The sequence below is a fragment of the Neomonachus schauinslandi genome, chromosome 9 (assembly GCF_002201575.2).
Source record: "Neomonachus schauinslandi chromosome 9, ASM220157v2, whole genome shotgun sequence".
NCBI lineage: Eukaryota > Metazoa > Chordata > Mammalia > Carnivora > Phocidae > Neomonachus > Neomonachus schauinslandi.
This window is the reverse complement of record NC_058411.1, coordinates 91,118,460-91,140,375: the sequence shown is the minus strand read 5'-3', so window position 1 is coordinate 91,140,375 and position 21,916 is coordinate 91,118,460. Positions and strand designations below refer to the sequence as shown.

Below are 21,916 nucleotides of genomic sequence, written 5' to 3'. Positions count from 1 at the left end.
GTGCAGCCGGAGACCGGGGAGCTGGGAGTGACTGACGGCTTTTCTCTGGGAGCTCACTGAGGAGCGGGGCCCTGAGTTCTCGGCTCCTCCGGGGCGGGGATTGGGAGGCCGCCATTTTCACTCTCCGCCTCCAAAGCTGTACGGAAAGCTCGCAGGGAACAAAAGCCCCTGAGAGCAAATCCGAGCAGATTACTTAGCCGGGAGGGGGCAAGGGCGGGGCAATTCTGCCTCCGGCAAAGACATTTGGAAACCACGGCAACAGGCCCCTCCCCAGAAGATCAGCGAGAACAGCCAGCCAAGACCAAGTTTACCCACCAATGAGAACGGCAGAACTCCAGCTCTAGGGGACTACTGCACATAGAATTCATGGCTTTTTTACCATGATTCTTTAGTCTTTCAAAGTTAATTTTTTTTAACTTTTTTCTTTTTTTTTCTTTTTGAATTTTTCTTTTTCCCTTTTTCAACCAACATCTTATCAATCCCTTTTTTTAAAAAAAACATTTTTATTTTTCATTTTTAGAGTCATATTCTATCCCTTCATAGTAGTTACCCGTATTTTTGGCTTATATATATAAGTTGTTCTCTCTTTAAAATTTTGAGATAGTTTCTTCTAACAGATTAAAATATACCCTAAATCTCTAGTATATGGTATTTTCTATTCCCCTGCCTGATCACATCCTCTCCCTTTTTTTTTTTTTAAATCCTCTTCTTTCTTTTTTCAAACAACTTATCAATTCCTTTTATAAAATTTTTTATAATTTCCATCTTTACAGTCATATTCCATCCCTTCATCATATCAACCCTTATTTTTGTACATATATAAGTTTTTCTTTCTTTAAAATTTTGGGAGGCACTTTCTTCTAAAAGACCAAAATACACCCCAAATCTAGTGTGTGGCACTGATCTATATACCAGCCTGATCATATTTGATCACATTCTGGGTTTTTTTGTTGTTGTTGTTGTTGTTTTGTTTTGTTTGTTTTTGTTTTGATCTTTATCTTTTTCTTTTTTTTCTTTTTCTTTTTTCTCTCTTTCTCTTTCTTTTCCCACTGCTTCAGGTCTTTTCTGATTTGTTTAGAGTATATTTTCTGGGGACATTGTTACTCTGCTAGCATTTTGTTCTCTCATTATTCTCCTCTGCACAAAATGACAAGACGGAAAAAATCACCTCAACAAAAAGAACAAGAGGTAGTACCGACTGCCAGGGACCTACTCAATACGGACATTAGTATGATGTCAGATCTAGAGTTCAGAATCATCACTTTAAAGATACTAGCTGGGCTTGAAAAAAATATGGAAGTTATTAGAGAAACCCTTTCTGGAGAAGTAAAAGAACTAAAATCCAACCAAGTAGAAATCAAAAAGGCTATTAATGAGGTGCAATAAAAAATGGGGGCGCTAACTGCTAGAATAAATGAGGCAGAAGAGAGAATCAGTAATATAGAAGATGAAATGATGGAAAATAAAGAAGCTGAGAAAAAGAGAGATAAACAACTACTGGATCACGAGGGCAGAATTCGAGAGATAAGCGATACCATAAGACGAAACAACATTAGAATAATTGGGATCCCAGAAGAAGAAGAAAGACAGAGAGGGGCAGAAGGTATAATGGAGCAAATTATAGCAGAGAACTTCCCGAATTTGGGAAAGGAAACAGGCATGAAAATCCAGGAAGCACAGAGAACCCCTCTCAAAATCAATAAAAATAGGTCAACACCCCGACATCTAATAGTAAAACTTACGAGTCTCATAAACAAAGAGAAAATCCTGAAAGCAGCTCGGGAGAAGAGATATGTAACCTACAAGGGTAGAAACATTAGATTGGCAACAGACCTATCCACAGAGACCTGGCAGGCCAGAAAGGACTGGCAGGATATATTCAGAGCACTAAATGAGAAAAATATGCAGCCAAGAATACTATATCCAGCTAGGCTGTCATTGAAAATTGAAGGAGAGATAAAAGCTTCCAGGACAAACAAAAACTAAAGGAATTTGCAAACACAAAACCAGCCCTACAGGAAATCTTGAAAGGGGTCCTCTAAGCAAAGAGAGAGCCTAAAAGCAACATAGACCAGAAAGGAACACAGACAATATACGGTAACAGTCACCTTACAGGCAATACAATGGCACTAAATTCCTATCTTTCAATAGTTACCCTGAATGTAAATGGGCTCAATGCCCCAATCAAAAGACACAGGCTATCAGACTGGATTAAAAAACAAGACCCATCGATATGCTGTCTGCAAGAGACTCATTTTAGAACCAAAAGACACCCCCAGATTGAAAGTAAGGGGGTGGAAAACCATTTACCATGCTAATGGACACCAAAAGAAAGCTGGGGTGGCAATCCTTATATCAGACAAATTCGATTTTAAACCAAAGACTGTAATAAGAGATGAGGAAGGACACTATATCATACTTAAAGGATCTATCCAACAAGAAGATCTAACAATTGTAAATATCTATGCCCCTAACATGGGAGCAGCCAATTATATAAGACAATTAATAACAAAAGCAAAGAAACACATCGACAACAATACAATAATAGTGGGGGACTTTAACACCCCCCTCACTGAAATGGACAGATCGTCTAAGCAAAAGATCAACAAGGAAATAAAGACTTTAAATGACACACTGGACCAAATGGACTTCACAGACCTATTCAGAACATTCCACCCCAAAGCAGTGGAATACACATTCTTCTCTAGTGCCCATGGAACATTCTCCAGAATAGATCACATCCTAGGTCACAAATCAGGTCTCAACCGGTACCAAAAGATTGGGATCATTCCCTGCCTATTTTCAGACCACAATGCTTTGAAACTAGAACTCAATCACAAGAGGAAAGTCGGAAAGAACTCAAATACATGGAGGCTAAAGAGCATCCTACTGAAGAATGAATGGGTCAACCAGGAAATTAAAGAAGAATTTAAAAAATACATGGAAACCAATGAAAATGAAAACACAACTATTCAAAATCTTTGGGATGCAGCAAAGGCAGTCCTAAGAGGAAAGTATATAGCAATACAAGCCTTTCTCAAGAAGCAAGAAAGGTCTAAAGTACACAACCTAACCCTACACCTAAAGGAGCTGGAGAAAGAACAGCAAATAAAGCCTAAACCCAGCAGGAGAAGAGAAATAATAAAGATCAGAGCAGAAATCAATGAAATAGAAACTAAAAGAACAGTAGAACAGATCAACGAAACTAGGAGCTGGTTCTTTGAAAGAATTAACAAGATTGATAAACCCCTGGCCAGACTTATCAAAAAGAGAAGAGAAATGACCCAAATCAACAAAATCATGAATGAAAGAGGAGAGATCACAACCAACACCAAAGAAATACAAACAATTCTAAGAACATATTATGAGCAACTCTATGCCAGCAAATTAGATAACGTGGAAGAAATGGATGCATTCCTAGAGATGTATCAACTACCAAAACTGAACCAGGATGAAATAGAAAACCTGAACAGACCTATAACCACTAAGGAAATTGAAGCAGTCATCAAAAATCTCCCAAAAAACAAAAGCCCAGGGCCAGATGGCTTCCCAGGGGAATTCTACCAAACATTTCAAGAAGAATTAATACCTATTCTTCTGAAACTGTTCCAAAAAATAGAAATGGAAGGAAAACTTCCAAACTCATTTTATGAGGCCAGCATTACCTTGATCCCCAAACCAGACAAAGACCCCATCAAAAAGGAGAATTACAGATCAATATCCCTGATGAACATGGATGCAAAAATTCTCACCAAAATACTAGCCAATAGGATCCAACAGTACATTAAAAGGATTATCCACCATGACCAAGTGGGATTTATCCCTGGGCTGCAAGGTTGGTTCAACATCCGCAAATCAATCAATGTGATACAATACATTAACAAAAGAAAGAACAAGAATCATATGATCCTCTCAATAGATGCAGAAAAAGCTTTTGACAAAGTACAGCATCCTTTCTTGATCAAAACTCTTCAGAGTATAGGCATAGAGGGTACATACCTCAATATCATAAAAGCCATCTAGGAAAAACCTACAGCGAATATCATTCTCAATGGGGAAAAACTGAGAGCTTTCCCCCTAAGGTCAGGAACACGGCAGGGATGTCCACTATCACCACTGCTATTCAACATAGTATTGGAAGTCCTAGCCACAGCAATCAGACAACAAAAAGAAATCAAAGGCATCCAAATTGGCAAAGAAGAAGTCAAACTCTCACTCTTTGCAGATGATATGATACTTTATGTGGAAAACCCCAAAGACTCCACCCCAAAACTGCTAGAACTCATACAGGAATTCAGTAAATTGGCAGGATATAAAATCAATGCACAGAAGTCAGTGGCATTCCTATACACCAACAAGACAGAAGAAAGAGAAATTAAGGAGTCGATCCCATTTACAATTGCACCCAAAACCATAAGATACCTAGGCATAAATCTAACCAAAGAGACAAAGGATCTGTACTCAGAAAACTATAAAATACTCATGAAAGAAATTGAGGAAGACACAAAGAAATGGAAAAACGTTCCATGCTCATGGATTGGAAGAACAAATATTGTGAAGATGTCAATGCTACCTAGAGCAATCTACACATTCAATGCAATCCCCATCAAAATACCATCCACTTTTTTCAAAGAAATGGAACAAAGAATCCTAAAATTTGTATGGAACCAGAAAAGACCCCGCATAGTCAGAGGAATGTTGAAAAAGAAAAGCAAAGCCGACGGCATCACAATTCCGGACTTCCAGCTCTATTACAAAGCTGTCATCATCAAGACAGCATGGTACTGGCACAAAAACAGACACATAGATCAGTGGAACAGAAGAGAACCCAGAAATGGACCCTCAACTCTATGGTCAACTCATCTTTGACAAAGCAGGAAAGAATGTCCAATGGAACAAGACAGTCTCTTCAACAAATGGTGTTGGGAAAATTGGATAGCCACATGCAGAAGAATGAAACTGGACCATTTCCTTACACCACACACAAAAATAGACTCCAAATGGATGAAAGACCTAAATGTGAGACAGGAGTCCATCCAAATCCTAAAGGAGAACACAGGCAGCAACCTCTTTGACCTCAGCCACAGCAACTTCTTCCTAGAAACATCGCCAAAGGCAAGGGAAGCAAGGGCAAAAATGAACTATTGGGACTTCATCAAGATAAAAAGCTTTTGCAAAGCAAAGGAAACAGTCAACAAAACCAAAAGACAACCAACAGAATGGGAGAAGATATTGGCAAATGACATATCAGATAAAGGGCTAGTATCCAAAATCTATAAAGAACTCATCAAACTCAACACCCAAAGAACAAAGAATCCAATCAAGAAATGGGCAGAAGACATGAACAGACATTTTTCCAAAGAAGACATCCAAATGGCCAACAGACACATGAAAAAGTGCTCAATATCGCTCGGCATCAGGGAAATCCAAATCAAAACCTCAGTGAGATACCACCTCACACCAGGCAGAATGGCTAAAATTAACAAGTCAGGAAACGACAGATGTTGGCGGGGATGCGGAGAAAGGGGAACCCCCCTACACTGTTGGTGGGAATGCAAGCTGGTGCAGCCACTCTGGAAAACTGTATGGAGGTTCCTCAAAAAGTTGAAAATAGAGCTACCCTATGATCCAGCAATTGCACTACTGGGTATTTACCCCAAAGATACAAGTGTAGGGATCCGAAGGGGTACGTGCACCCCGATGTTTATAGCAGCAATGTCCACAATAGCCAAACTGTGGAAAGAGCCAAGATGTCCATCGACAGATGAATGGATAAAGAAGATGTGGTATATATATACAATGGAATATTATGCAGCCATCAAAAGGAATGAGAACTTGCCATTTGCAACGACGTGGATGGAACTGGAGGGTATTATGTTGAGTGAAATAAGTCAAACAGAGAAAGACATGTATCATATGATCTCACTGATATGAGGAATTCTTAATTGCAGGAAACAAACTGAGGGTTGCTGGAGTGGGGGGTGGGGTGGGAGGGATGGGGTGACTGGGTGATAGACACTGGGGAGGGTATGTGTTCTGGTAAGTGCTGTGAATTGTGCAAGACTGTTGAATCTCAGATCTGTACCTCTGAAACAAATAATCCAATATATGTTAAGAAAAAAAAAAGAAGAAGAAGAAGGTAGCGGGAGGGGAAGAATGAAGCAGGGGAAATCGGAGGGGTAGACGAACCATGAGAGATGATGGACTCTGAAAAACAAACAGGGTTCTAGAGGGGAGGGGGGTGGGAGGATGGGTTAGCCTGGTGGTGGGTACTGAGGAGGGCACATTCTGCATGGAGCACTGGGTGTTATGCACAAACAATGAATCATGGAACACTTCATCTAAAACTAATGAGGTAATATATGGGGATTAACATAAGAATAAAAAAAAATATCATAACTTAGTCAACCAGTCTGCTTTTTTAAGACATTAAAAATTATTTCCAGCTTCTCCCTAATTCATATGACACAGGGCATGTATAATTGGCTGAAAATCAATTAGAAATAAGAAGGCCAAAAAGATTTTACAGCAAAATAATTATCAATATGTGGAAAATCCAATAACTGTGGCTATTCATTGGTGATCAATTTCTCATATTCTAAAAGAAATTTTCATTTTTTTTTAAAGGATTTTATTTATTTGACAGAGAGATAGAGAGAGAGCAGAGAGGCAGACAGAGGGAGAGGGAGAAGCAGGCTCCCCGCTGAGCAGGGAGCCCGATGCGGGGCTCAATCCCAGGACCCTGGGATCACAACCCGAGCCGAAGGCAGCGGCTTAATTGACTGAGCCACCCAGGCGCCCCCGAAATTTTCATTTTCACCAGAGTTTTTTATGACCATTACAATAAGAATAGTTAGCTAGAAGTTCTTAGGCCTTTATATGTATCAGTGTCAGAATTTAAATTAACTGAATGCTTTTTGACTGAATAGTTTTTAACCACATTGTTGGCCACTGGCAAGTAGGCATATTTATAGCACCTTTTCTGACTAATAGGGCCTTTCCTCCTAATCTGTTCATATACAATTAACAAAAGATTTTCATTATTTTCTGTTTTTGCTCTGGTCATATGAATAAAATTCTGTTTCCTTGCTTAAAAAAAAAAAAAAAAAAAAAGTGCTGAAAGGAAAAATCTTCAACCAAGAATATTCTATCCAGGCTATCATTCAGAATAGAAAGAGAGATAGAGTTTCTATGGCAAACAAAAACTAAAGGAGTTTATGACCAGTAAAACAGCCCTACAAAAAGATGTTAAAGAAAACTCTTTGAGTGGAAAAGAAAGACCATAAATGGGAGTATGAAAAATAAGTGTATCTGTAAACATCAGTCAAGGGATTCACAAAATAAAAGGATATAAAATAGGACACCATATAACTAAAAGATGAGGGAGGAGAGGAGTAAAGAATGGGCTCAAACTTAAGCAACCATCAACTTCGTATAGACTGCTCTATGCAGAAGATGTTATATACAAAGCTAATGGTAACCACAAATCAAAAATCAGTAATAGATATGCAAAATATAAAGAGAAAGGAATCCAAGTATATCACTAAAGAAAACCAGCAAACCATGAAGGCGAACAAGAAAGGATCAGAGAAAACTACTGAAACCACCACAAAACAAGTAACAAAATGGCAAAAATACATATGTATCGATAATTACTTTGAGTGTAAATGGACTAAATGCCCCAATCAAAAGACATAGAGTGGCAGAGTGGATAAAAAACAACAGCAACAACAAAAGACTCATCTATATGCTGCCTACAAGAGACTCATTTCAGACCTAATGACACATGCAGACCAAAAGTGAGGGGGATGGAGAAACACTTATGCAAATGAAAGTGAAAAGAAAGCTGGAGTAGCAATACTTATATCAGACAAAATAAACTTTAAAATGAAGACTGTAACAAGAGACAAAGAAGGCATTATATAATAACAAAGGTGACAATCCAACAAGAAGATATAATAATTATAAATATTTATGCACCCAACATGGGGGCACATAATACATAAATCAGTTCATAACAAACATAAAGGAACTAACCGATAGCAATACAATAATAGTAGGGGCCTTTAACACCCCACTTGTATCAATGGACAGATCCTCCAAACAGAAAATAAATACAGTGGCTTTGAATGAGGAATTGAACCAGATGGACTTAACAGATATATTCAGGACATTCCATCTTAAAACAGCAAGAATACACATACTTTTCACATGCATATGGAACATTCTCCAGAATGGATCACTTGGTAGGCCACAAAAGAAGTCTCAACAAATTCAAGAAGATCAAATACATAGTGGTTAAATAATATGCTATTAAACAGTGAATGGGCCAACCAAGAAATTGAAGAGGAAACCAAAAATTCATGGAGACAAATGAAAATGAAAACACAAAGTCCAAAATCTTTGGGATGCAACAAAAGCTGTTCTGAGAGGGAAGTTTATAGCAATACAGGCCTACTTCAAGAAGCAAGAAAAATCTCAAACAACTAAACCTTACACCTGGGAGCTGGGAAAAGGAGAATAAACAAAACCCAAAACCAGCAGAAGGAAGAAAGTAATAAAGCTTAGAGCACAAATAAATGATAAATAAATAAAGAATAGGACAGATCTATGAAACCAGGAGCTGGTTCTTTGAAAGGATCAACAAAATAGCTAAATCTTTAGCCAGACTCATTAAAAAAAAAAAAAAAAAAAGGAAAGAGAAAGAAAGAAAACGTGAACAAAATCAGAAATGGTGGTGAAATAACCACCAACACCACAGAAATAAAAAAGGCAAGAGAATGTTATGAGCAATTATATGCTAAAAATTGGACAACCTAGAAGAAATGGATAAATTCCTAGAAACATCTAACCTACCAAAACTGGAGCAGGAAGAAACAGAAAATTTGAACAGACTAATTACCAACAATGAAGTTGAATCAGTAATCAAAAAACTCCAAAACAAAAGTCCAGGACCAGATGTCTTCACAGGTGAATTCTACCAAGTATTTAAAAAACAGTTAATACCTATTCTTAAACTATTCAAAAAAAAAAAAAAAAAACAAGAGGAAGGAAAACTTCCAAATTCATTCTGTGAGGCCAGCATTACCCTGATGCCAAAACCAGATAAGGACACTACAGATAAAGAGAACTACAGGCCAATATCGCTGAAGAACACAGATCCAAAAATCCTCAAGAAGATATTAGCAAACTGAATCCAACAATATATTTAAAAAATCATTCACCATGATCAAATGGGATTTATTCCTGGGATGCAAGGTGAGTTTAATATTCACAAATCAATCAGCATGATACCTCACATGGATAAAAACTATGTGACCATTTCAGTAGATGCAGAAAAAGCATTTGACAATGTATACATCCACTCATGATGAAAACCTTCAATAAAGTAGGGTTAGAGGGAACATAGTAAAGGCCATATATGAAAAAGCCACAGCTAACATCATACTCAGTGGTGAAAATCTGAGAGCTTTTCCCCTAAGATTGGGAACAAGACAAGGATGTCCACTCTCACCACTTTTATTCATCATAATACTGGAAGTCCTAGCCACAGCAGTCAGACAACAAAAAGAAATAAAATGTGTCCAAGTCAGCAAGGAGGAAATAAAATTTTCACTCTTTGCAGATGACATGACACTATAGATAGAAAACCCTAAAGACTACCAGAAAACCACTAGAACGGATACATGAATTCAGTACGGTCATAGGATACAAAATCAATATATAGCAATCTGTTGCATTTCTATACACTAATAATGAAGTAGCAGAAAGAGAAATCAAGAAAATAATCCCATTTACAACTGCACTAAAAATAATAAAATACCTAGGAATAAACTTAACCAAGGAGTGTCTCTTAGAGACCTGTACTCTGAACACTATAAAACACTGACGAAAGAAACTGAAGACACAAACAAATGGAGAGCTAGTCCATGCTCATGGATTGGGAGCACAAATATTATTAAAATGTCTATACAACCCAAAGCAATCTACACATTCAGTGCAATCCCATTAAAAATAACACCAACATTTTTCACAGAACTAGAACAATCATAAATTTGTATGGAAACAGAAAAGACCCCAAATAGCCAAAGTCATCTTGAAAAAGAAGAACAAAGCAGGAGACATCACAATCCCAGACTTCAAGGCATATTACAAAATATAATCATAGAGACGGGGTGGTACTGACACAAAAATAGACACATAGATCAATGGAACAGGAACAGAATAAGGAGTCCAGAAATAAACCCATGATTATATGGTCAAGTAATCTTTGACAAAGCAGGAAAGAATATCCAATGGAAAAAAGTCTCTTCAACAAATGGTGTTGGGAAAACTGGACAGCAACATGCACAATGAAACTGGACCACTTTCTTACACCATACACAAAAATAGACTCAAAATGGATGAAAGACCTAAATGTGAGACAAGAACCCATCAAAATCCTAGAGAACACAGGCAGCAACCTCTTCGACCTCAGCCACAGCAACTTCTTCCTAGAAACATCGCCAAAGGCAAAGGAAGCAAGGGCAAAGATGAACTATTGGGACTTCATCAAGATAAAAAGCTTTTGCACAGCAAAGGAAAAAGTCAACAAAACCAAAAGACAACCCACAGAATGGGAGAAGATATTTGCAAATGACATATCAGATAAAGGGCTAGTATCCAAAATCTATAAAGAACTTATCAAACTCAACACCCAAGGAACAAATAATCCAAGAAATAGGCAGAAGACATAAACAGACATTTTTCCAAAGAAGACATCCACATGGCCAACAGACACATGAAAAATTGCTCCACATCGCTCGGCATCAGGGAAATCCAAATCAAAACCTCAATGATATACCACCTCACACCAGTCAGAATGGCTAAAATTAACAGCTCAGGAAACAACAGACATTGGCGAGGATGCAGAGAAAGGGGAACCCTCCGACACTGTTGGTGGGAATGCAAGCTGGTGCAGCCATTCTGGAAAACAGTATGGAGGTTCCTCAAAAAGTTAAAAATAGAGCTACCCTATGACCCAGCACTGGGTATTTATCCAAAGGATACAAAAATACTGACTCGAAGGGGCACACGCACCCTAATGTTTATAGTGAAACTATGGAAAGAGCCCAAATGTCCATCAACTGATGAATGGAGATGTGATATGTACATACAATGGAATATTCCACCCATCAAAAAGAATGAAATCTTGCCATTTGCAACGACATGGATGGAACTAGAGTGTATTATGCTGAGCAAAATGAGTCAGAGAAAGACAAATATCATACGACTTCACTCATGTGGAATTTAAGAAACAAAACAGATGAACATAGGGGAAGGGAAGGAAAAATAGAATGAAATAAAAACAGAGAGGGAGGCAAACCGTAAGAGATTCTTAACTCTAGGAAACAAACTGAGGGTTGCTGGAGGGGATGTGGGGGAGATGGGGTAACTGGGTGATGGACATTAAGGAGGGCATGTGATGTAATGAGCACCGGGTGTTGTATGTAAGTGATGAATCACTAAATTCTACCTTTGAAACCAATACTACACGCTATGGTAACTAACTTGAATTTAAAAAAAAAAAAAAAAATGAAGCGGCAAGACTACTATTTTTTTATGGGTGTTTCTTTCTTTTTGCTTTGTAATCTTTTATTTATAAGCGTCCTCATCAGTGCATGCACGGGCTACCCAGTAGCACAGACCCTTTAGGGGGAGGTTAGAAAGAAGCCCTATGGGTCACGGCAACAGGTTCTCAAACAGCATTTTTCATTATATGGGCCAGTTTTATTGTAAATTTGTTGTAGAACCAAGAATCCTTTTTTGCTCAGTGCTGTTATGAAGTGTTAACTACCTAATCGAACAGGCCAGCAGAAGAAACCGTGATACCATGGCCCAGACCCATTTCTGCAGCCCCTGAATCAGGCTGTGAGAACAACAGGGTCACTCTGATTCTCCACAGGGATGAACTATAAAAGTAACAACAGTAATTTCTCAAGAATTGTACAATTCTTGTAGCATTTCTCATTTCACATAGAAAAATCCGAGGAAGTAAGATACTGTTATACATTTTACAGAAGAAACAGAGACACTGAGGCATGCAGATCCCTGCCCCAATTCACATAAAGTCAGTTTTTAAAAATCTGTCCTTTTTTATTTTTAGGCAAAAGGCGATGTCTTTTTCAAGTTGCTTAGTCTATGTCAATAAATTAGCAGATCTCCACTGCATTTATCTGCTTCTGATTCTAGTGACTCGTTCTACATGGTAGTTTTACAGAGTTTTCATGTTTTCCTATAGAGAACACATAGTCCACAGCAATGACTTCTGTTTTCAGAAGGAGTTAGCAAATTGCAAGAGTTTCAACAAAGAAACCAATGTCATTCTTCAAGAGTACTGTTTTTGGTGGTTACTTTTTCTTTTTAAATGTGACATGTGAATTAAGAGAGAAAAATAAGAATACTTGTTTCAACATGTGATTGTATTCAGCAGTGATTATTTTGCTAACGTGAAATAAATGACAACCAAAAAGAGCCATTCACCATGATTCATTTGTTGCTCAGAATGGTTCAGATCTGTGGTCACAGCCTGGAAATCGTGGCTTTTAATAGTGCGCTCCACCAGGTCCCAGCAGCAGGCTGAAAACGGAAAAGCCCAATCACGTGCTTCTTCAGATGGTCTGACATCAAATAGTCACGGCTCATATGTCCTCTGCACTTGGGAAAGGACTCCTGGCTCTTCGAGGATCGTAGGGTCTCATTTGACCCTTCACTTTGCTGCCTTGAAGGTAAAAGGACTGGATGGGGAGAGGCGAAGACCAGAACACCTCATTTTAAAACTTTCACCCCAGAGCTGTTTCTCTGTCCTAACACCTGGGTTGAGTGATACACTGAGACCGTGAGTGCCTGCACGGCTTCAATAGGACACGTTATCAGTTTGAGAGAAAATGTTTTGAAATAGGGTCCGGCCTACAGTTGAGGTTGGGAGGACGGTGTTATTTACTTTCCAGAGGAAAGCTATCTACTTTAGATTAAAGAAGAATTAGAGCATTATCTGCTTTGATTCTGACATCAGAAGTGCAGATATTTGGAAAGTGCTTTAAAGCAACTTTGATTATAAGTGACAGTGTAAACTTCTAAACTGATATCTTGACTTAAAAACATTAGTTCTATTTTAGCGGTGAGCCCAAACCTTTTTTTAAAATAAAGTAGTGCTCGCAGGCAAGAATGAGTAAAATCTTAAGTTTTTCAAGTCTTAAAAAAATCTCCTCTCCTCTGTAAAGACAAACTTCCAACCATATTATGGTGTTACCCATTACACCTCTGTCAGACTCCCTTATCCTGATATTACTCTGCCATGGGGGAAAAAAAAAAAATCCCAGAACGAGCTTTTCTAGCAGTAAGTATAGGATTCTAGCCCCACAATTAAGGGAGCCAGGGGATAGCTCAGATATCAAGACTGAGGTTTCTAAAAAATTTGTTCTAAAAGGAGTATGTGCTCATTCAATAACTTTTTTGGGTTGCGACCATATATACAATTAGTATTGTATATATTACTGTTACTAATACCACTATTACTATGAAACTATATTCATATCCAGGTCCCCTGTGTCCAGAAACAGCAACACATATATTTAAATACTTTAACTAGAAGACTAGTATTCATTAGACACCTTGATCTTAACATGAATCTGAAGTATTTTTTTCAAAGCTATGCTGCCATGACAACCAATCTGATAGAAAAGTGGAGAAAAAGTTTCAAATATCGGCTCTTTTAAGAATACAACAACAACAACAAAAGTTCCCAGTAGCTGCCTAAGTGTTTTCAGGGGTGGGGAGATTTAAATATTCAAATGTGTATAGCCCCTAAGTTTTCAAATGCTTCTATTAATACGGTATAAAGCCACAACTCAGGGCCACTCGAGTTGGAACTCGAGGCGGGGGATCCCCCAGGCGTAGCTCTCCTCCTGCACACACATGAATTCAGCGAAGGCAAAGTGATGAAGAATCCCTAGGTCCCCTTCCTGGCTGTGGGACCCCAGTAACCTTCCAGATTCCTCTCTCCTCTTGGCAGCCCTGCCTGGACCCCAGGCTGCAGAATGTCTGAAGAACTGCTTTGGCAGAAAATATATACTTAAAGGCGTTCAGGTGCAAGTGCAGCTGGATTTTTCTCCTGGTGTCCAAGGGGACCCGATCACATCCTTTAAAACTGTATTAGGGAAAGAACAGTTTACGAACTGCTTTTGGGGAGGGCCCCTTAATTTTATGCTGTTCTCACCCTTCCCCTCGACCAAACACTCAAACCGCATCAATTATTCGTTCTCAGTGTGGAACAAAACAAAAGATAACAAACAGCCCCCGGAGAATAAGCCCAACAGTCAGGCTCACTTTGTATCCTAGATCAGGGGTGGGCAAACTTTCGCTGTAAAGGGCCAGAGGGTCTAGTGTTTTAGGGGCCCCTACTCAACCTTTTTGCAATGACTCAGCCTTGCTTTTGTAGCGCAGGAGTAGTTACGAACTAGGATACAGAAGCAGATGGCGTGCGGCTGCGTTCCAGCACAACTTACAGAAAGCCGCCGTGGGCGTGCGCGGTCTCAGGGCCATGGGCTGTCCATCCCCGTTGTAGACAGCAAGGCGCTCTCCCGAAAACTGCCTAGGGCTTCCCGTGGCGCTAGCCACGTTCATGCCTACTTACACAAGATTTCCTTCTCTGAGAGCAGAGGCGTGGCTGTGGAAGCAGCAGCCCGGGGCACCTGAGGAGGCAACGTTTATCCACAGCTGCAAATCAGCATGATCAGAGCCGGACAGGAGCCTGGAAGGGCCTGTTTCTGTTTCATTAGCAACCCCGAGCGTGTAGCTGTGCCTGGCTTTTGCTAATCCTGGAGCAGCAATCAGGAGCTGAGGCTAATGGTCATTCTTGTGCCGGGGTGGCAGGTGCGGAGGCAGGGAAAGGCAATAAATTATCAGCAGTCTGGTCCCTCCGCAGCCTGAAAGGGTCCACATGGCTTCCCAAGGCCCTGAAAACAAGTCAGTACTCAGGAATTCACTGCTCAAGTAATTGGGCTTAGAAATTCGGAGGTAAATTTGCTCAGCACGTGGCTAAATACCCACAAACCAAAACCAAATGCAGAACAGTTGTGAGAATAGCAACAGCCAAGAATCACAGAGTTTCTTGCAGGTAGAGGAATTCTTGCCAATCATCTTCACCAGCCCTTTCGTATTACCGGTCGGGAAAACAAGGCCCAAAGAGGGAGGGGTAACTTGCCCAGCTAGTCTGTGGAGAAATCACCAGATCTCAGCCACTTTGACTTCGACTTTGCTATTTTCCCTGAAGGAATCTGAACTTAAGGGGGGGTTCCCTGACCATATCAACACTCGTGTCATGAGATTATGACAGCTAAATACCTGGTTACCCTAGAGACAAGATTTATGTTGGGATATAAATGATGCCAGAGAACATCTGAAAGTTGTTGAGGGGGAGCAATGCATCTCCTCACTGGTTTAATGTAGATAACAAAAACTGCACAGGATAAAGCATTAAATGGCCATCTTCCCACGAATATAAACGCTGGTCTCTCATATTGTATGATAACATGGCAAGAACAGACTGGGAAGTTCTTAAATCAAAGTTAGCATTGATCTGTTTCCCTCCTAACAAATCAAAAGCAAATGTTATCCTCATATCTTTGGTGTCTGTGACATAAAGGATCCCTCGGGCAATGAAGGCGTTGCCGGCCTTGGTTTTGGGGTACGTGGTATTGATGTGTTGCCCCACAGAGAATGTCCTCTCATCCAACTGGGCGACAAGAATGCTTGAGCCATCCACACTTGAAGCATAGATAATCCAAAGGCCCTTTTCATCCACAGCTAAATTGAAGTAAGTCTTGGAATTTGCAAAGAGGTACTTTCGATCAAAATACAGGGCATTTTCAAGCTTCAGAGTTTGGGATGTTTCCTTGCCAAAATCAAATCTGAAATGTGTAAAAAGGCAGATATGAATCAGCATTTTTGTGGACAATGGTGGCTTTGTGGCTATCCTCTATTAAACTGGGTGGGGCCTGGGACTCTGCATTTCTAAGTTCTAGGTCATGCCCGTTATACTGGTCTACCCACAATGCTCTGTGCATCAAGGATGTCAAAGATGGTGATTCCATCTGAGTGTCCCCCTGTGAGCCATGGGACCCCAGGAACATTCCTTACCCTCATGACTCCTCAGGTGTTTGCTAACCTCCTGAAATGCCCCCTCTAAGATTCTTAGACCTGCAGGGGGCCTTAAAAAATGAGCTAGTCCAGTCTTTTCATTTTACAAATGAGAAAGGAGAAGTGACTGGCCCGGGAACATAAGTAGCCAGAGTTTGAATTTAAGTTTTCTGACTGCATGTTTGGGGGTTCTTCCTCTACCCCCTGCTGGAGTTCTTAAGACAAACATGTCACAGCGGTCTAAATGAAGCAGGAAGTCGGCAGCTGAGATGTAGCCAAGTCACGGCCCTGAAGTCAGTTTTCTCGTCAGGAAAGTGATTGGATAACTTGAGCTACAGCATGGAGTCCCTTGCCCTCGGCTCCTGGAGGCTGTCTGATTTGGCAGACTCCACACCCAGGCCAGATCAGAAAAGTTGATTGTGATTCAAAAGTTACCTAACTCCAGGAATGAAAATTCGGGAACATTAGGCTAAAAGAAAAGAAGAACACAAGAGGGTGCCATTGAGCAGCAGAAGAAATGGGGACAGTGGGGCCCTGGGTGTGCACTGGAGCCTCACAAGCTGGAAGCCTTTTAGGAGACCCTGAAGTAAGTGTGAAAAAAAGCCAGAGGCAAGTGAGGGCTTGAGAAGAGCCCGCCTGCCCAGCTCAGCTCACGGGCTTCTCCGTCCTCTGAATGCCTGGAGGTCAGGACGGTCATTGCTCTGGTATTGGTGCCTGGCGGTTGTGTTTCTCGAAGGGGCTCGTCTCTTGCAGGAGAAACAGGGTCTAATTCCAGCCTGACCCCCTGACCCCCTGACCCCCTACTTGTGGCTGGTGGAGAGCAGGGCTGCAGGACAGACCTAAGAAGGGCATCACCTATGCTAAGCTTCATTAGAAGCCACTCTTTCTTAGAGTGGCCGATCCTCTTTCTGGGGCTCATGCACCCCAGAACTCCCTTGCCACCCTCATCCCTATGTAAACACAGCCCGGCAGCAATAGGGAGCTGCAGGATTACATGAGGAGAAAGGGCACAGGAAGGAGTGTGTCTGGGGAGTTCTGGCTTCTAAACAGGGAGTGGGTTGGTTGCTGTTTTGTGTTAGCACAAGACTGTCCAAATGAGGTAGCCAGGGAGATGTTGAAATGATGGGGGAGCTGGGAGAGGGGAATGAGAGGCCAAGAGGGGGGATGATTCCAGCCACAGCTGATGTGTGTCCCATCCCCAGCCTAACCCACCGTCCAATGCCAACAAGGTTGTTGTGGCTGGGCCTCAGTGGGGAAGGGGGTGGAGGGTGAGAGAAGAGGGACCCAGTTTTCCTGCAGGTCCTTATCTCTTATTTTGAATGACTCGGACCATGGCTTTCATAATACTGGCATTATTTCAGATAGGGCTGCTGCTGGAGGGCTGCAGAGGCTCTGGTCCATCTTCTCACTCTTACTGAGGACCTGCAGACCACGGGAGGTGGTGTCTTGTCCAAGGCCATGGAGTGAGTAGGCAAAGTTGGAACCTGACTGAGGTCCCTGCTTTCTTGATTTGCCCAAGACGACATGTTTCTGCCTCTAAAGCCCAGAACTTGGTATCTTCTTAAGCCACAAAGACAGAATTTTAGCAGTTCTTTTGGGGAGCCAGGAAGACATGGCTCAGTCTACCCAGGTGGCCACCTCCCTACCCCTTGGGAGAGCAAAGAGGAAGAGAGGTGGCCTGGCCAGGGCTCCATCAGGACGACAGATCAATCTGAACACAAAGGCACCTGACTTTGGGGCACCTGGGTGGCTCAGATGGTAAGGTGTCTGCCTTCGGCTCGGGTCATGATCCCAGGGTCCTGGGATCGGGCCCCACATTGGGCTCCTGGCTCAGCAGGGAGCCTGCTTCTCCCTCTCCCTCTGCCTCTCTCCCTACTCATGCTCTCTCTGTATCTCTGTGTCTCAAATGAATAAATAAAATCTTTAAAAGAAAAAAGGCACCTGACTTTGCACTGTGTTCAGTCTTTAGTCTTCAATGATCTGAGCTGTGAGGTGGAATTCTTCACACCTCAAGTTCTTCAGAATACAACTGACTTTGGGGGGTGACACCTTCCTGACAGGGGAGCGCTAGGTTCCGCCTGCCTCTTTTTTCAAAGGATGAGAAAGTGGCAACCCTTATCATGCCAGATCTACTTCTCTCTGGCTCTGACCTTACTCTTGGTGTCCCCACCAGCAATACGGCAGACCCCAGGCTGGGGCTGGGTCCTATGGTTCATTCAGTCAGCAAACCCTGACTGGCCCCTGTGTGCCAGGCTCTGGGGACAGAAAGATCCCTACCCCTAAGTAGCTCTCAGTTAACTGAAACACCACACAGGTGCTGTCTGCGATGCATGAGGAGGGCAGCGGCGGCCCGAGGGACTCACCTCACTATGGTGTTGGAGCCTCCTTTGTGGTAGTAGAGAGAGTTGTTGTGAACGGCATGCCCACAGCCATGGAAATAATACGGCAGGTGCAGGAGTGTGTAACTGCCATTCAGCAGTGAGGGTTGGTCTTTGAATTCCTTCACCCTGATGCCTGCAGGGGAGAAGCCAGGGACAGGCATGGGAGTGAGTCAGGGGAGGGAGTTAAGAGGACGGAAGTTGAGAGTGAGGGGTCTTGCAAGGGTCCGTGTCCAGGTTGGAGTCTCAGACTCCCAGACTCCAAGGCCAATTCTCTTCTCTGGATTCCTGAACTGACCTTCCAAGGCAGAAGCCACAGAGTTGGTTTTGCTCCTCCCAGGACAACTGCATTGCTCCCTCCCAGACCACTCTAGACTGTTTATAAAATCTTCTATCAGACCGACAGAGGACTGTACCGGGAACAGCGAATACTTGGCCCTTGTGCAGTCCCCTCTCCCTGTCCTGCCACTGCTAACTGATTGGTCCTCCTTCCTTCTGAGCCACAAAGTCCTTCTCAGCTGTTAATCTAGGCAGTCACTGAGCCCTGAGGAAATGAGGCAGTGTCTCAGCAATCGCTCTGACCAGTGAGTATGGCCGGACCGCTTCTGGAACGAGGCTGCTGCTACCACCGCTGGGAACCCCTGACCAGTCCGTCCGGGGCCGCATAAGCGGGGTCATGCTTGGAGGCAGTATGCCTGCCAGAGGGCACCTCACCTTCTCTCCTGGGCTCTCTGTCCAACAGAGCTCGAAGAAAGATGGACAGTGTACAAGAACTTGTCTCTGGCATTGATTCCACAGTATGGTTTCGGGCTTTATAATGCTGTCATCGTAATGCTATTTGTTTCTTTCTGGGTACTTTGCCTAAAACTGGATAAGCCATATTGGGAGCGCCCTGGTCCTGCCCCTGGGACCTCACCTGCAAGGTTTGTCCCCGGTGGGCTCAACTGAGAAAAGTGTGCTGCCTGCTCATTTGTGCTTTGGAAACCAAAGAGCAGTTGCGTGACGCCAGTCAGCGCGGGTTTCAGACACGCAGACATAGAATGAGCCCGAAGGCAGGCACCCAACGGAGGGCACAACCCCCATGCAGATCTGCCTCCTTGTCAAGGGAAGGTACCTGAGAAATGTTCCGTCACCCAGATCCGCTCATCACTCTTGTTTGCAGACTCTCTTATCCATGTCCCAAATGTCTCTTTAACTTTCAGGACTTGCGTTGGACTTCCGATGGAAGCGATCACGGATTCTACCAAAGGAAGAGAAAGGAAAAGCACTCATCTACCAGCTATGGCTTTAAGGCATCCAGTTTCTGAATTTCAAAGCAAGACGCTTTGCTTCATGTACCTGCTGGTGGAGAATGGTGATCCCCAACCGTCCCATCAGCCTTTCCAACCAACGTACCGTCATTCGGTGTAGCGCATGTCTCACCTACAACAGCGATGACAATCATCAAAACAAATGCAGGTGGCACAGTGAGATTCATGTAGCTTTATAACTGGTGCTTTCCCCACTTCCCCCCAGGCTCTAGTCCTATAAGCATCCCTTACAATAGGCCTACCATGTTTTTTAGTTGCTTGCTTTTAAGCAACAAGTCAAATACTTCCAATTCCCCCCCAACCCCATTCCACCCCCACCCTCCACTTGGGGAGTTCCCAACAAGCTTTCCATAATCACAGTTGCTAAAATAATGCAATCCCAAGAGGAGGTCAGTCAAAGGGAAAAAGTGGCCTGTTCAAGCCTTCAGCATTCTGGGATGGGGGGAGTGGAGAGCCGTACTGACACTTTCCTGGCCCCCCAGGCCAGGTGGTATCACCATCATGGATTGTATTTTCTTGGAAGGATTAACACTTTCAGGGAAGCTGACGGGGCCTCATGATAGGGTGGCCTCCTTTACCTTGTCTTCCTGGACTGCAAAGGGAGGAACCACAGAGGAAGAAGGAGCCCAGAGATGTTTGAGCTCCTCTCCACCATTTCCCACCTGTGTTGGCTTTAAGGTCTATGGGACATGGGTCCTGGAGAGGCGCCTGCTTCACAGTTGGTTTGAGGCTATACCTGAGCTAGAAGTCATCCTACCTGGGTTGTAATTGTTCCCTTCAACAGATGGGCTTAATTCAGACCTTTGGTGAAGAGGTGTCTCGGGTTGGCAGAAGCAGGACAGAGGGGAGGAAGGTGGCCAGTGTGAAGACACAGAGAGTGGACAGGCTGGGGAGAAGGACTGGGGCAAATCAAGCTTTCTGGAGTTCAGCCCACTTGCCTAGACCAATTCTGAAGGATTCAAATCACCTGTGAGTTAGGTGTTAGGGACACGTCCATTGTCCCAAGGGAAGCTCACAGAATAATCTATCAGTAAAATAAAGGGCAGGAGCCCCTGTACTCTATGAGCCTGTGTTTCCCAGAAGTCCTCTTGTCCCCTGATGAGAGCAGTCTTGGGGACAGTGTGATTACTCCCCCACATGCAATCCTGCTGCCTTGGAGTTTCATCTGGAGTTTCTGTTCAGGAACGTGGGTTTTGCCAGGAAAGGGACAGAGAGACCCTCCTGTTCTTAGTCTGAAGAAAAGGCTCTCATTAATTCGTGTTGTACCAACCTGCTTCTAAAGCTGTGGGGGCGGGAGGGGGCTTAAAGAAATGGAATTGGGAGGCGAGAAGGCCAAGTTCAGACGCAGGAGGCCTGGCAACTGAGGACCCATTTCTAGGAGGCAGAGTGGAAGATTACGGCTTCTCATTTTTTTGGGGGGGGGGGGTTAATTTTTTATTGTTATGTTAATCCCCATACATTACATCATTAGTTTTAGATGTAGTGTTCTATGTATGGCTTCTCATTTAAAGCAGTTTTCTCAACACTGAGGCCCAGCCCCTGCTAACCAGCCTCTTAGTAGGCAGGCGAGGCGGGGGCCGGCGCCTCTCCAAGCACCCGTGTCCTGGCTGACACAGCCTATGGCAAACTGGGACTCTGCAAACGCTCAGGTCAGATTCCCCCTCTTCTCCCGGGGAAGGTTCCCGCTCAGCTCATTCTCCAAGGGCAGCTGAACAAAGAGCTGCCGCTAACGGAGGGGGCGGTGCTGAATGCCAGTGAAGGGGCAGGGTGCTAACTGCTGGGCAGAATTATAATCAGGCTCCACTGACTGGGGGGTGGGGTAGGGTGACATCTTTGGAAGCACAGATTCGCCCACTCTGACGGCTGAGTGTGCCCCCAAAATGTCTTCCCGAAAGAAGAGGGCACCTAACAAAATGAAAGGCCAATTAGGGAAGTGGCAGTGAAATCCCCAGCAAGTGTGAAAGAAACTCCAGGCAGGATCCTCCTCCTCTCTGCTTCCTACTGAAGTCATGGTATCAAGTTGTACCTTCTCCTGGTCTTAGCAGGTGA

The 21,916-nt window shown here is 42.8% G+C and overlaps 1 protein-coding gene across 1 annotated transcript in view; it reads right to left on the bottom strand.

The window, feature by feature from the left end:
* Positions 1-15,450: 15,450 nt before the first annotated feature.
* Positions 15,451-21,916, bottom strand: part of GLDN (gliomedin) — a 65,548-nt gene continuing 59,082 nt past the window's right edge. The window contains exons 7-10 of the mRNA XM_021694002.1: positions 19,896-19,979; positions 19,672-19,797; positions 18,543-18,693; positions 15,451-15,950 (exon numbers count right to left, since the gene is read on the bottom strand). Coding sequence (XP_021549677.1) covers positions 15,473-15,950; positions 18,543-18,693; positions 19,672-19,797; positions 19,896-19,979 — 839 coding nt within the window. The 3' untranslated portion in view covers positions 15,451-15,472. The remainder of the gene's footprint in view (positions 15,951-18,542; positions 18,694-19,671; positions 19,798-19,895; positions 19,980-21,916) is intronic.